The following is a 16,709-nucleotide window of genomic DNA, read 5'->3' on the forward strand; positions in this document are numbered from 1 at the left end:
GAGATCCTGCTAAGAACTGAAAACAAATAGACTCCAACTCCCTAAATATTCCATTGTTTATATTATTCAAACTTATGAGTTTCATATTTCCACTTCCAAGGAGAAAGCAGTTAATCTTCAGGTTAATTCTTGTCTTCTGTTGTAACAAAGTAAACAAAGACTCAATTTATTTTAATTTTTATTTTCTAATTACAGTTGACATACAATATTATATTAGTTTCAGGTATACAAAACAGTGATTATAAATTTACATAACCTGCAAAGTGATCACCCTGATACACCCAGTACCCATCTGACACCATCAATAGTTATTGCAATAATAATGACTATATTCCCCATACTGTTTTGTAACTACTAATTTGTACCTCTCAATTCAAACAACTCCTTCACACATTCCCCAGCCCTTCCCTCCAATCTGGTACCATTAAAATGCTCTCTGTCTCTATGAGTTTGTTTTTGTTTTGCTCTCTAGATTCCACATGTAAGTGAAATAATATGACATTTATCTTTCTCTGTCAGACTTAACTCCAGTTAGTACAGTATACAGATGGCAAGATTTCATTCTTTTTTATGGCTGAATATTCCATTGTTTATATGTACCACCTCTTCATTATCCATTCATCTATTGATGGACACTTAAGTTGCTTCCGTATCCTGGCTAATGTAATACTAATACTGCAATGAACATACTGCTGCACATGTCCTTTCAAAGTAGTATTTTGAGTTTCTTTGGATAAATATCCAGAAGTGGGATTACTGTGTTCTTCTTTGTCTCTTGTTACAGCCTTTCTTTTAAAGTCTGTTTTGTCTGGAATAAGTATTGCTATGCCAGATTTTTTTTCATTTACATTTTATTGATATATCTTTTTCCATTCTTTTACTTTCAGTCTGTGTGTGTCTTCTGATCTAAATTGAGTCTCCTGTAGGCAGCATATGTGAGGGTCTTGTTTTCTTACCCATTCAGCCACTCTGTCTTTTGATTGGAACATTTAATCCATTTACATTTAAAGTAATTGTTAGATAGATATGTAGTTATTGCCATTTTTCATATTTTTGAACTTCTTAAACAAGTCCCTTTAACATTTCTTTTAATACCGGTTTAGTGGTGATAAACTCCTTTAGCTTTTTGTTTGTTTGTTTGTTTGTTTGTTTGTTTTGGTCTGGGAAGCTTTTTATCTGTCCTTCTATTCTAAATAATAGCTTTGCTGGGCAGAATAATCTTGGTTGTAGTTCCTTGCTTTTCATCACTTTGAATTTTTCATGGCAATCCCTCCTGACCTGCAAATTTCTGTTGAAAAATCAGCTGGCATCTTATGGGAGCTCCCTTGTAGGTAACCAACTGCTTTTCTCTTGCTGTTTTTAAGATTCTAACTTTGTTTTAACCTTTGGCAATTTAATTAAGATATGTCTTGGTGTGGGCCTCTTTGGGTTCATCTTGTTAGGACTTTCTGCACTTCTTAGACTTATATGTCTATTTCCTTGGCCAAAGGACATTTTCAATCATTATTTTTTTGAATAGGTTCTCGATCCCTTGCTTTCTTCTTCTTCTGGTACCCCTATGATGAGAATATTGTTACATTTGATGTCACAGAAGTCCCTCAAACTTTCCTCATTTTTTATTCTTTTTTTTCTCTTTTTGCTGTTATTGGATGTTTTCTGCTACCTTCTCTTCAAAATTGCTAATTCGGTCCTCTGATTTTCTGTTAAATCCTTCTAGTATATTCTTCATTTCAGTTATTGCATTCTTCATTTCTGAGTGGTTCTTTTTTGTTTTCTATGTTCATGTTTACATTTCCTCTCTCTTTGTTGAAGTTCTCACTTCGATCATTGAGCACCCTTATAACCAGTGTTTTGAACTCTGCATCTGATAGATTGTTTGTCTTCATTTTGATTAGATCTTTTTCTAAAACTTTGTTCTATTCTTTCATTTGGGACATATTTCTTTGTCTCCTTCATTTCGGATGCCTCCCTGTGTTTACTTCTATGTATTAGATAGTGCTGTTACGTTTCCCAATCTTAGTAGACTGGCCTTATGTAATAGGTGTCCTGTGGGGCCCCGTGGCAGTCTCCTTGGTCACCTGAGCCAGGCAATCCAGGTGTATCTCTTGTATGGGTTGTCTGTGCCCTCCTGCTGTAGTTGAGCCTTGATTACCGCTTTTACATCAATGGGAGGGATTGATCCTCAGGCTTACTGGTTGTGAGGACTAGCCAGAAGTTGTGGGGACTTCTTTCACTAGCACTGGACCCGAGGCTGGGGAGCCTGGTGTGTACCTGGGTGCCCTTACTCCCAAGGAGGAAGCTCCACAGCTGAGATATCCCTCCTATTTTTTAATGTGTAAGGACTGATCCTATGGAGCAAGATTTGCTTTAGCATGGCTCTAGTGCTTGCTGAGTCTGCCCTTTGGGTATGTGGTTTGTGGAAGTGGTTGGATGGTGCTCTTGTATAGTCTGAAGCTGGCCACCAGGTGTGTTGGTACTGGGGCCTCCTGGGAGGGGCTCTGTTGCAGGCCAAAGTTGGCCACTGCCTGTGCCCTGCCTGGGGCCACTTGGTATGAGTTACGAAGTAATCTACAGATGCTATTTATGCTGGGCTTGAAGGTGACTGGGAAACGCTAAGCTGCGACCTGAGGCCAGCTTCAGCTAGTGCTAAGCTTGGGGTTGCTGAGCAAGAGGTACAGGACATGCCAAAGCCACATGCTGCTTGTTTGGGATTTGTGAACCTTTGAGGGCTTTTAGGAAAGTCTGCAATATTAACTAAAGCCAGGCTATTTGTTTGAAAAAGCAACAAGAAGTAGCTTGGGCGAGCCCACAAGTTGGGTGGAGCAGGGTCTCAGGTAATCATCACGGCAGGGCAACCAGTGTTAGCCAGCTTGATGGAGACTCAGATATGGTGTCCGCCTGAAAGTGCAGTTTTAGTGTGGGTAGGGCTCAACAAAAGAATAATCAATGGCTTTTGCCATCACTTCTGTCTGGGGAAAATTTGCCCCTCCAGTCCTCACCCTGATGCCAGACAATTCAGTTCCTCCCTCTACGTCTCTGTTGCCTTTTGAGTTGCTGGAGCTCAGAATGAGTGAGTCCCGAATCTGTAAGCAAGTCCTTGCACAGGCCCTTTAGAGGAACACCTGAGATTTCATCCACTCTCTGTCTCACTCAGCCATAATCTCCACGAATTTTCACAGCCAGAAGTTGTGGGGACTTCTTTCACTAGCACTGGACCCTAGGCTGGGGAGCCTGGTGTGTACCTGGGTGCCCTTACTCCCAAGGAGGAAGCTCCACAGCTGAGATATCCTTCCTATTTTTTAACCACCACATGTGAATATGGGACCAGCCCATTCTGTGTGGCTGCCCCTCCTACCAGTCTCAACGTGGCTTCTTCTGTATATCCTTAGTTCAGCCAGACTTCAAGCAATTCTAAGTGAGGGGTATTCTGTCGTTTAGTTGTAATTTAATTGTAAATTTTAGGTGACTGTGAGAGTTGGTGAGCACAGCATTTACCTACTTTGCTATCTTAACTGGAACCTAGTACTCAATTAATTACTTAAAAGATTTCAACCCACTAATAAAACCACAAACTCATATTGTCACTCTATTGCCATGAATAACAGTTTTATGATATATTAAAATCTCAGGTTGTCAAATGTTTCAATTATTTTTTTTCTCATTTAACTAAAAAGAAATTGCAGGAATATTGTTATAAATGTGGAAATTTTTATTGATCAGTTTGAGTTAGTATGGAAACCAAGAAATAAGAAGTGAGGATATGATATTCGCCAATAAAATTCCTAAGAATGGAATTGATAAAGTTACCATTTTCCTACACTTTATAAAACCTGTGCTTTTAAACACACTTTTAAGTATTTATTTTTCATATTATAATAGCAATAAGAGAGATAAGAGGGCAGGCACTGTAGACCAATAAAAAATAAATAAAAACTATGAGTTCAAATTACTGTATCTCCAAGAATTTTTGTCTTTTAAGATAACATATTTTAATGTCATTGAATAAGAAATGTAAGATTCCAATGAATCTCTAGGCCTCATCTTCCAAAGCTGTAGTCTAAGAGTGCAATCTGGCTATGACATCCATCTTTCTATTGGTGACAGGGTTAATTTAATTGATACAGCTGTTTAAGTGGGTGTTCTCTTCCTCATTCACCACTCCTTATTCACCCTACACAGATATCCACTACCAAAAAGACATTAGCTTAGTTTTAGAGGCATAAGTACTTTTGTTTTATAATGAAAAACCTTTATGCTTTTCACTTTTTATCTCTATGTACCACTGGCCTACAGGAACAAGTAGGTTATTTGTGATCTACAGAAAGTTTCATTTGGCCTTTAAGTACATATATATGTATGTATGTATATACATATATATATATATAAATATGAATATAGATGTATATATTTAAAAGTATTATTTAACATCTAGAAAATATAAAATGAATAAAATGTATGAAATCTCCATTTGTACATATATGGGGGTATTTTATCTGTATACAACATTGATTTAAAATGAGTTTTAAATATTAAATGAAGCAAAAAATATATCTGAATTTCATAAGAATTATAACTGCATAGTCCCATTCCAGAGTTCATGAGAAATTATCTAAGGAGCAAAAAGCAGGGTGTGCTGCATAATACCTGCAAAGTACTGTCTTCATAATTCCTTTCTACTCCTGTCTCTGAAATGCTTTATAAGTTGGAATACAACAATTATATAGGCAATAATGTTTATAAAATCCAGCAAACGTCATATATAATTTTAAATGATAAGACTAATTTAGACTAATTAAGACTAATTTAATAGATATGCCTTAATTTTAATCTCTGTGCATTTAGCAATGTAGAAATTATGGCTTTTGAGTACACAAAAAATTTAAAGAGAAAACTTCAATTAAAGTTATAGAACTTGTTTAATTATAAACCAATACCACTGGTTAGATAAAAAAAAAGAAAAGTAAAATAATCAGTTGTAACAGTTCAGAATCAGAATCTTCATATAAATAGGAGGAGGATCAGAGTTATTTACTTCATAAAAAAGAAAATGCAGAAGTCAATACCCACTCAAGTTGGTATACAATATGTAATAATAAGGGGCATATAATAACTAAAAGTGGTTATTAAAAGGCCACAATAAGGCTCTGAACAAATCAAAAAAACAATAGTATTTTACTTATTCATGTCACTTTTAACTAAAAGTCTGGGAACTACTATCAAATGTGGAATCACCATTGTTTTCTCTTTTCTTTAATTTTTAGTTTTCAATTAGAGTTGACATTCAATATTATTTTATATTAGTTTCGGGTGTACAGCATAGTAATTAGACATTTATATATTTTACATAAGGATCCCCTGATCAGTCTGGTACCCATCTGGCACTATACATAGTTATGACAATATTATTGACTACATTTCCTATGCTTTATTTCACATTCCCATGACTATTTTGTAAGTACCAATTTCTCCCTCTTAATCTCTTCACTTTTTTCACCCAAACCCCTAATCTCTGCCCATCTGGGAATCACCAGTTTGTTTCTGTATCTACGAGGCTGTTTTCATTCTGTTTGTTTGATTATTTTGTTCTTTAGATTCCACATATAAGTGAAATCAGATGGTACTTGTCTTTCTCTGACTTATCTTACTCAGCATAATACCCTCTAGGTCCACCCATGTTGTTGAAAATGGTAAAATTTCATTTTTGTATGGCCAAGTAATATTTCATTGTATATACGTACCACTTCTTTAAACAATTGTGTATTGATGGGCATTCAGATTGCTTCCGTATCTTGGCTACTGTAAATAGTGCTACAGTGAACATAGGATGCATATATCTGTTTGAATTAGTGTTTTGGTTTTCTCAGGTAAATACCCAGAAATGCAATTACTAGGTCATCGGGTAGTTCTATTTTTAATTTTTTGAGGGGACTCCAAACTTTTCCATAGTGGCTCCACCAATCTGCATTGTAGCCATTCCGACAGGTGTGAGGTGATACCTCATTGTTTGCATTACTCTGAAGATCAGTGACCTTGAGCATCTTTTCATATGTCTATTGGCCATCTGTATGTCCTCCTTGGAGAAATGCCTATTCAGGTCCTCTGCCAATTTTTTTAATTCAATTGTTTTCTTGGGGTTGAATTCTATGAGTTCTTTCTCAGTTTTGGATATTAACCCCTTATCTGATGTATCATAGGTAAATGTCTTCTTCCATTCAGTAGGTGGTATTTTCGTTTTGTTGATGGTTTCCTTTGCTGTGCAAAAACTTTTTAGTTTGATGTAGTTCCATTTATTGTTTCTCTTGCATGAGGAGATGTATCAGAAAAAAATATTACTAAGAGCCATGTCAGAGAATTAACTGCCTATATTTTCTTCTAGGGGTTTCACGGTTTTAGGTGTTATGTTTAGTCTTTAATATATTTTGAGTTTATTCTTGTATATGGTGTAAGAAGGTGATCTGGTTTTTTTTTTTTTTCTGGAGGTATCTGCCCAGTTTTCCAAACATCATTTATTGAATAGACTGTCTTTATCCCACCATATGTTCTTGCTTCCTTTGTCACAGATTGAATGACCACATAGGTGTGGATTTATTGCTGGGCTTCCCATTCTCTTCCATTGATCTGTGTGTTTTTGTATCAGTGCCATGTTGTTTTGATTACTAGAGCCTTGTAGTATATTTAGATATCAGGTAGCGTGATACCTCCAACTTTTTCTTTCTCAAGATTGCCGTAGCTATTCTAGATCTTTTATGGTTCCATATAAATTCTTGGATTGTTTGTTGCAGTTCTCTGAAAAATGCCAGTGGTATTTTGATAGGGATTGCACTGAATCTGTAGATAGCTTTGGGTAGTATGGACATTTTAACAATGTTAAATCTTCCTATTCATGAGAACAGTACATGCTTCCATTTATTTGTATCTTCAGTTTTTTTCTCTCATAATTTATAATTTTCCGAGTACAGGCCTTTTACCGCCTTGGTTAAATTTATTTCTAGGTATTTTATGGTTTCTGATTCAACTGTAAATGGGATTGTTTTCTTAATTTTTCTGATAGTTCATTATTGGTGTGTAAAAATGCAACCGATTTCTCAATGTTAATTTTGTGTCTTGCTACTTTACTGAATTGATTTATCAGTTCTAAGTGTTTTGGTGGAATCTTTGGGGTTCTCTGCATATGGTATCATGTCGTCTGCAAGTAAGGACAGTTTTACTTCTTCTTTTCCAATTTGAATGCTTATTTTTTTTCTTGTCTCACTGTTGTGGTTAGAATTTCTAATACTATGTTGAATAAAAGAGGTAAAAGTGGACATCCTTATCACATTTCTGATCCTGAAGAAAACACTTTTATTTTTTCCCCACTGAGTATGACGTTAGCTGTAGGTTTGTCATATACAGCCTTTACTATGTTGAGGTATGTTCCCTCTAATCTCCCTTTGCTGAGAGTTTTTATCATAAATGGATGCTAGATTTTATCAACCACTTTTTCTGCATCTACTAATATGATCATATGATTTTTATCTTTCAATTTGTTAATGTGGTGTATCACATTGATTTGCGGAGACTGAACCAGCCTTGTGTCCCAGAAATAAATATCACTTCGTCATGATGTATGGTCTTTTTAATGTTTTGCTGAATTGAGTTTGCTACTATTTTGTTGGTATTTTGCATCTACATCCATCAGAGATATCAGCCTATAATTTTCTTTTCTGTAATGTCTTCGTCTGGTTTTGCAATCAGGGTAATGGTGGCCTTGTAAAATGAGCTTGGGAGCCTTCTCTCCTCTTGAATTTTTTGGAATAGTTTGAGAATAGGTATTAATTCTTCTTTGAATGTTTGGTAAAATTCACCGGTGAAGCTATCCATCCAGTCCATCAACTCCCTTTGTTTGTTGGGAGTTTTTTGATTACTGATTCGATTTCATTAGTAGTAATCAGTCAGTTCAGGTTTTCTGTTTCTTCTTGACTCAATCTTGGGAGATTGTGTATTTCTAGGAATGTATCTATTTCTTCCAGATTGTCTAATTTGTTGGCATACAATCACTCGTAGTATTTTCTTATAATCCTTTGTAGTTCTGTGGAGTCAGTTGTGACTTCCCTTTCATTTTTGATTTTATTTATTTGGGTCCTCTTTCTTTCTTGATGAATCTGGTTAAAGGTTTATCAGTTTTTGTATCCTGTCAAGAAAATAGCTTTTTTAAAAAATCTTTTGTATTGTTATTTTCGACTATTTTGTTTATTTCCATTCTGAACTTTATTATTTTCTTCCTTCTACTCGCTTTGGGCTTTGTTTGCTATTCCTTTTCTAGTTTCTTAAGTGTTTATTTGAGCTTTCTCTTGTTTCTTGAAGTAAGTCTGTATTGCTATGAATTTCTTGAAGTAAGTCTGTATTGCTATGAATTTCTCTCTTAGGATTGCCTTTGCTGTGTCCCATAGATTTTGAGTCATTGTGTTTTCACTTTCACCTGTCTCAATGAATCTTTTGCTTTCTTTCTTGATCTCATTGTTAACCCATTTATGTGTTTGTGTATTTTGCAGTTTTTTTTCTTGTAACTTATTTCTGGTTTCATACCATTGTGGGAGGTGACAACACATGATATGATTTCAATCTTCTCAAACTTATTGAGACTTGTTTTGTGGCCTAACATGTGGTCTATCTTGGAAAATGTTTCATGTGCACTTGGGAAGAATGTATATTCTGCTGCTTTGGGGTGAAATGCTCTAAAAATATCAATTAAATCCATCTGGTCTAGCATGTCATTTAAGGCCACAGTTTTCTTATTGATTTTCTGCCTGAAAGATTTGTCCATTGATGTAAACATAATGTCCCCTTCTATATCCGTATTACTGTTGATCTCTCCCTTTGTGTTGGTCAATATTTGCTTTATGTACCCAACATAGGAGCACCTATGTTTACTAGGGTTATGTTCCTTTATCATTATGTAATATCCATCTCTGTCTCTCATTACAGTTTTTGTTTAAAGTCTGTTTTGCTATTTTGTCTGATATAAGTATTGCTACTCCAGATTTTTTCTTTATTGATTTTCATTTGCATGAAATATCTTTTTCTATCCCTTTACTTTCAGTCTCTTTGTGTCTTTCGATCTGATGTGGGTCTCTTGTGGACAGTACATATGTATCCTGTTCTCTTATTCATTCGTCTACCCTATGTCTTCTGATTGGAGCGCTTAATCCATTTCATTTAAAGCGATTATTGATAGGTACATAGTTATTGCCATTATATTATTCATATTTGTTTGTCCGCCCCCTCTTCTTCTTAAATAAGTCTCTTTAACATTTCTTCTGATATTGGCTTAGTGGTAATGAATTTCTTTAGCTTTTTCCCATCTGGGGAGCTCTTTATCTCACTTTCAATTTTAAATGATAGCCTTGCTGGGTAGTCTTGGTTTCAGGTCCTTTCTTATCATCACTTTGAGTATTTCATGCCAAGCCCTTCTGGCCTAAAAAGTTTCTGTTGAAAAATCAGCTGACAGTCTTTTGGGAGCACCCTTGTAAGTAACTACCTGCCTTTCTTGCTGCTTTTAAGATTCCCTCGTTTCCTGAAACCTTTGGCATTTTAATTATGATGTGTCTTGGTATGGGCCACTTTGGGTTCATCTTGTTTGGGACTCTCTGCACTTCCTGGACTTGTATGTCTAGCTCCTTTGCTAGGTTATGGAAGTTTTCTGTCATTATTTCTTCAAATGGATTCTCATTCTCTTGCTTTCTCTCTTCTCCTTCCAGTGACCCTATGATGCGGACATTGTTATATTTGATGTTGTCACAGAAGTCTATTAAACTTTCCTTATGTTTTTTCATTGGTTTTTTCCTTTTGTTGTTCTAATTGGGTGTTTCCTGATACCTTGTCTTCCAAATCACCAATTTGGTTCTCTTTTTTTCTAATCTGTTGATTCCTTCTAGTGTATTCCTCATTTTAGTTATTGTATTCTTCATTTCTGAGTGATTCTTTTTTATGGTTTCTATGTCTTGTTTTTTGCTTACTATCTCTTTATAGAAGTCTTCACAGAGATCACCTATTTTTCCCTTGAGTTCAATGAGCATCCTTAAAACAAGTGTTTTGTACTTGATATCAGGTAGGCTGCTTCCATCCATTTCTTTTTTTTTTTTTCCTGGAGTTTTTTCTTGCTCTTTCATTTGGGACATGTTTCTTTGTTTTCTCATTTTGGCTACCTCTCTGTGTTCATTTCTATAAACTTGCTATGTCTCCTAGTCTTGGCGGGTAGCCTTATATAATAGGTGCCCTGTGTGCCCAGTCCTGAGGCACAGTTCCCTGATCAACGGCACCTGGTGCTCCAGTAGTGTCCCTTGTGTGGACTATGTGTGCTCTCTTATTGTAGGTATGCCTTGATTGCCGTTAAGACGTCAGTAGGCGGGATTGACACTAGGTTGACTAACAGTGGGGACTGGCCACACCCATAAAGTATGTGCTGCTGTGTAGGGCTCAGCCCTCCACAGTGGGATCTGCCCTAACAGGCATGTGTGACCACCTTTGGGTGTGCTACTTGGGCTAATCAGGTGGTGCTCTGTTTTGGTCTGATGCCAGCCTCTGGGTGTGTTGGTTCTAGGGCCCATTTGCAGTGGTTTCCATGCAGGCCCAGGTCAGCTGCTTCCTGTGACCTGCCCGAGGCTACCTGTAGGAGCTAAAAGGCAATCTGCAGTTGGTCTCTGCCTGTGCTGGACCTAGAGATATGTGGGAGAGACCACGCTGTAATGAGGCTGACTGCCACCCGTAATAGGCCTGGGACAGCTTAGCTAAAGGATCATGGCAACCCAAGGCCTGAGGCTGCCTACTGGGTACCCACAGGGCTCAGCAGTTGAATGAATCTTGGGCTGTATGTGTGTTGGGCGGGGCAGAGTCCCAGGAAGTCACCACATTGGAGCGAGCTGTGTTGCTAAAGTTTGTGCCAATTCAGATTTCATGCCTGAGCCTGTGGCCACTCGAAAAGTCTCATCACACCAAGGCTAGCCACTCCCCTCCTCAGGCCGTCAGACACCCGAGATTTGTTTAAGAAACACTACAGTTGGACTGGGGCTGGTTGCCTGCCATTGGAGGCCTGTTGATTATTGCTGAAAGAGCCTCCAGCCAAGAGGCAGGGTGGGGTTGGCTGCCTAGCCACAAGTATGGCTCTGGCAATTCATGAGTTGGGTGCGGTGAGGTCCCAAGGAGTCACCAGGGTGAAGCGAGTGGATTTTACCTGACCAATGCAGAATCAGATTTGGCAGTGGGCGGGCTCAACATAGATAAGATGGTGCCCACCTGCAGGCTGCACAGGAGGAGGGCACAAGATGGATTAGAGAGGCTGTCCCTCCAGCCCTCACTCTGAAGCCACACAACTCAGTCTTTCCCTGTATTTCTGGTACCTCTTGTGCTGCTGTCCCTCGGCTGGAGCCCACTGTGATTGCTTGCATGTTAAGTGAATCTGTGTACGGTCCCTTTAAGGGGATGTACGGGTCTCACCTGCACATTGGAATTTCCACTGATTTTTCAGCCAGATTTTGTGGGGACTCTTCTTCCCAGAACTAGAACCCTGGGTTGGTGAGACCAGTGTGGGGCTGGGACCCCTTACTCCTCTGGGGAACCTCCGCAATCTAGATGTCTCTCCCAAAGCTCAACCGGGTGCAGGACGTGCCCGTTTCACATCTCCTCCCCTCCTACCAGTCTCAATGTGGCCTCTTGTTTATATTTTGTTACAGGAGTTATGTTCAGCTAGTCTTCAGGTGGTTCTCCAGGTTTCTGTTCTATAATTTAGTTGTATTTTTAATGTAGTCATGGGAGGAGGCAAGTACAGTGTATTCCTACTCCACCATCTTGCCCAGACTCGAACATCATCACCAATCAATTTTTATAAGTGAAATAACAACTCTTGAAAGAAAAAAGCACTATGTAAACTGCTGCTTTACCTTCATGACATCTCTATATGACCGGATAGCTGAGATTTTTCTCTTTTCATCATCTTCATCTTCCAGGCCTTCTTCTGCAGCCTCATAGCCCTCATCATTGCTACCATCAGCTTCCACCGTGTTGGCCATGTGATCTATGAGCTGCTCCAGGGGAGGGCTTAATTCTCTTTCTTCATTCTCCTTCAAACCATAGTCCAATGCTTTATAAATAATAATTCCCAAAGATTCAATAACCTAGAAAAATTAAAAAAGGTAGTCAATGGAGATGACTAAAGATTTTAATAGAACTGTAAGCATAAAATATTTAGTATAATATTTAAGCTAGGTCTAATCTATTCCATTTCGGAAACATATGACAAATTAGATATGAGGAGATACTTAAAAGTTTCACCTATGCATTAAAAAAGATGAAAAATTTTGTCTGATTTCTTCAAACCAGTATAAAAACACACAAACTCTTTTTATGTTTTCTTAGATTAACACTGTATGATAAAATCTATATGCTCCATTTAAATAAAATACCAACCAGGCTGATTTTCCATATTTCCAAAAGATATTTTGAGAATAGATATAGTTATCAAAGAACATATCCTTTCAGAACTCTTATGCCAATGTAGGGATTTCACAGACATACCAAGGATCTGAGAAACTGAAAATTCAGTTATGGGTAGCAGTTAACTTAAGCTTAAACAAAAAACTCTATTCACATCCATATATATATACTGTTCTGTATATTCCATTCAATCATTGGAAACACATATCTCTCATGATGTAAATGAGTGAGAAATTTTTTTCAATGTAATGCACAGACACCTCTCCCTATCACTCCAACTCCACCAATATTACTTCCCAAGATATATGAACCTGATTTATGAACACTAGGTATACATTACTGTCTAATGTTACCCTGACAAATATACCAGACTGTGGTCAATATAGGGAATTCTACTTTATACCTTAAACTGTCTCTCTTTTCTCAGAAAAATCACATATAAACAACTCTTTTATTTTATAGTACCAACAGCTCATTTCACGTTAGCCATTTTTGGGAGAACGTTGGCAATGAAGCCAAAGACTTAGGATTAAATTCTGACTTTTACCACTAATCATTTGACTTGGGGCAAATTATTTACTTTAGTCATGATTTTTCTTGACTGGTAACAGTGATAGTTACATCTCATAGGATTTTGTTAAGACTAAATGTAGTCACTATGCATGAAAGTACCTAGTACAGTAGCTGACTTATAATAGGTATTGAATAAATGTTAGCTGCCCTCCCTTCCCTACCCCTAGCCCAGTGTTTATCCAGTTACCTCCCATCAATTAATCTTTGCTTTTCTTTATTACACTTGTAGCCACAGTGAATGCTGTATTTAAAAACAAAACAAAACAGAAAAACAGCTACATGGTACAAGGAAAAGGAAAGTCAGAAGTTCTGAAGATGAGTTAAATCCAACAGAGTCATTATCATATACCATAGCCCTTAAGAGCCCTCAGGCATTCACTTAAAAAATCCCCCCCCCAAAAAAAATCTCCACAAAATCTGAAATTTACTTATCAAGTGAAATAATATTTTTTCAACACAGCTTTCAAAATGAATATAAGGCTTAGAAATTCTCAACTTCTAGTTTTTAAACAATATTGTTCTTTTTTAGTATTTCTGATTGAAAATATAACATATTTTCATTGGTTTTTATAGTTTGATCTGGAACTCTAACCACTATTTTCAAAGTTGTTTTGTGTGATAACAGATCTTCTGAGTTCCAAGCTAAATGACTGCTTTAGTCACCTCTTCTGGTAGCCTCCCTTGACACCCCATCCCTGTCCGCCAATCTGTTCTAGGGAAGGTACCTTTCCTGTGGTTCCTCTGGCAGAAGAATGGTGCACATTGCTTTCATAGTATTGCTTTCTTACCACAGGCAAGTGCTACTGAGGGCAGGGATTTTAACTTTCAGTTCAGCTTCAGCAGAGCCTGGCACTGAGATGTGCACTCAATTAAAACTTGTCAAATTGAACCTAGAGCAGTTACTTTAACAATCAGATCATCGTAGTTAATATAATGAAAACCTTAGACATCAAAAAAAGTTAAACTATGTTAAGTATATTATTTTTAAGGCTGAGAAGTTCTTACTGCAAATATTCTCACTTAGGAATTACAGTTAATTGAGAATCTTAGCATGGTTGGGCGAATATAACTATCTATATCCCTACCCCTCTAGAACTGCAGAAGAAAAAAAAAAGGAAAAGAAAAACCATAAAACCACAGCAAATGCCAACACCAGCCATGGGTTCCAACCTTAGCAGGACTGCTCAGCAAGCTTCATTCTCTCCCCTGCTCATTACCTTTCCTCCAGGGGTCATCCGTTTATTCAAGAAGGCTGTTTTATACCTTCTTTCTGAACTAGGTATATGCTTCTTTAGCAAAAGGTTAGATGTTCCCTCGGTCCATGAAAGTGGTAACTCAGTTTGTGTACATGTCAATCTTATAATGCCCAGCCTTATGCTGTGTTTCCAAGAGGTTGGGTTAAATATAGAACTACAATATTGACTCTTCCTAGTATTTGCTACAATGCCTACAACTTTGTTATGCACAGAGTATGTACTTTAAAATCTTTATTAAATATGTCTAAATTGCAATAGCATAAAAGTCTTTAATGCCAAATCTGATTAAATGGGGATGACCTATATCAGGGTTGTCAAACATAGTGCTAGCATAGCTGACATCCAACAAACAGTAGCCACTCTTGCCTTCCTTGTCATGCCTCACTGCCACAATTCCCTCTTCTCCAGCCTAAAAGTTAAAACCAAAACAGTTTCTTCTACTCTTCGAATCCCCTTGTCAGTTTACTAGGAACATTTTTTCCCCTTTAATCCTGTGAGGTAGGATTAAAGGGGAAAAAATGTAGATAATCTAATTTTATCCCCATTTTCAAGATAAGAGCTTGAAAAACGGTCGATAAATTGCTTAATGCCAGACAGTTAACAAGTAACAAAGCCAGGACTCCAACTTGCCCTTGTTACTTATGAAATTCCATATCTAGAATTCTACTATACCATAAAAATACACATCTGAACATCTCCCAGTGTGCCAATTTTGTCTAAATTGTGGCATCCAGAATTAAATCCTATTCCATGTGCAGTATAACCATCAGAGAACACACCAAATGAATACCTTTCTTGTTCCACACTACGTACTTCTATAAATATATCCAGTATGGTATTCAGATTTCTGTTAAATTCATTAAATTGCTAACACTTTGGGTTTACAGTCAATCATAGTGGCCAAGTCTTACACATCTCGTAATAGCTAAACATCTTTCTCTCTAAGCCTGTGTTTGTAAAGATGTTTTTTAGACCTGGTAAAATGTTTTACATTTTTGTGAAATTTATTTTATCCTATTTATTTTGACCAATCGATTTAGCTTAGGAAGATCACTTAAAAACTAGAGTCTGCCATCTAATTCATTATGTATCACTCCTAAACTTTAAAATCTATCTATTTGTGTATGCCTTCCGGGTCTTCAAAAACTGATTTAAATGTTAAATAAGATAGTCCCAACTAATAAGCCCTTCAGAACATGAGACATTTTCGCCATGCTAACATCGACTACAATCTAACTTCGTAAATATTAATCTGACACTTCTCCATTTTGCTCGTAAAAATATTACAAAAGACAATAAAATTTCTTGCTGCAATCTCTATATACTAACTTTGGTAGCCTTACATCTAGTAAAATTATTCCATAAAAAGCACAATTTTCCATTAGTTAATGTAACTAATGTCCAGTGTTCTAAGTTTCTTTCCCTTTACTCATTAATTCGGTGAACAGATATTTAACAAGAACAAAGTGTATGTGGCAATGAAGAAATAGAGACCTCTGGCCTTCATAGAGCTTTTGCCTTAGGGAGAAGGTAATAAATAAGTCATATAATTGTGCTACACATAATAAAAAAGAAAGGAAGGGTGATATAATAGAGTGCCCTAATCTAATCTGGAGATCAGGGAAGCCCTCATTAAGAAAATAATGAGACCTGAAAAGTAAGTGAAGTTAACCAGGAGAAGAGGAAGCAAGATCAGAATTCCAGAGAGAGGAAACCATGAGTATGAAGGCCTACAGGTCAGAACAAGCATTGAATGATTAAAGAAAAAAAGTTAAGAGAAAGGGCTAGAATGAAGCTAGAGAGGTGGAGAGGAGTGCTTCGCACATCACATAGGGCCTCATATAGACTATCTGCATTTTCATCAAGTAAATGCAATGGCAGGCCACTGAAGTGTTTTGAAGAGTGGGATAATCTGATCGAATTTTAATTTTAAAAGATATCATGCTACAGTAATCAAGACAATGTGGTATTGGCAAAAGAGCAGATAAATAGATCAATGGAACAGAATAAAGAGCCCAGAAATAGACTCACAAAAATATAGTCAATTGGCCTTTTGACAAAAGATTTACTCAATTCAATGGGAAAAGGACAGTGTTTATTTCAAATCATGCTGAAATAGCTTGACATTCATGTGTAATCTAGACACAGACCTACACTTTTCATAAAAATTAACTCAAAAGGGATCATAAACCTAAAAGTGAAATGAAAAACTATAAAACTAGAAGATAAACAGAGGAGGAAGTCTACGTGACCTTGGGATTGGTAACTTTTTTAGATATTTAATGCCAAAAGCATGATCCAGGAATAAAAAATTTGAAAAGTTGGACTTCATTATAATTTTAAAAATTCTGCTTCATAAAAGGCACTGTTTAGAAAATAAAACAACAAGCCACAGCTAGGAGAAAATATTTG

The 16,709-nt window shown here is 36.9% G+C and overlaps 1 protein-coding gene across 4 annotated transcripts in view; it reads right to left on the bottom strand.

Moving 5' to 3' along the window:
- Positions 1-16,709, bottom strand: part of SPIRE1 (spire type actin nucleation factor 1) — a 195,359-nt gene that overhangs the window by 101,502 nt on the left and 77,148 nt on the right. For all 4 annotated transcript variants that reach the window (XR_005649344.1, XM_039846272.1, XM_039846281.1 and 1 more), the window contains one exon: positions 11,916-12,149. Coding sequence is in view for 3 of the 4 variants with exons in the window: in XM_039846272.1 (XP_039702206.1) it covers positions 11,916-12,149 (234 nt within the window). In the remaining variant the exon portion in view is untranslated. The remainder of the gene's footprint in view (positions 1-11,915; positions 12,150-16,709) is intronic.

This window comes from Pteropus medius, unplaced genomic scaffold, assembly GCF_902729225.1.
Source record: "Pteropus medius unplaced genomic scaffold, Ma_sr-lr_union100, whole genome shotgun sequence".
Taxonomy (NCBI): Eukaryota; Metazoa; Chordata; class Mammalia; order Chiroptera; family Pteropodidae; genus Pteropus; species Pteropus medius.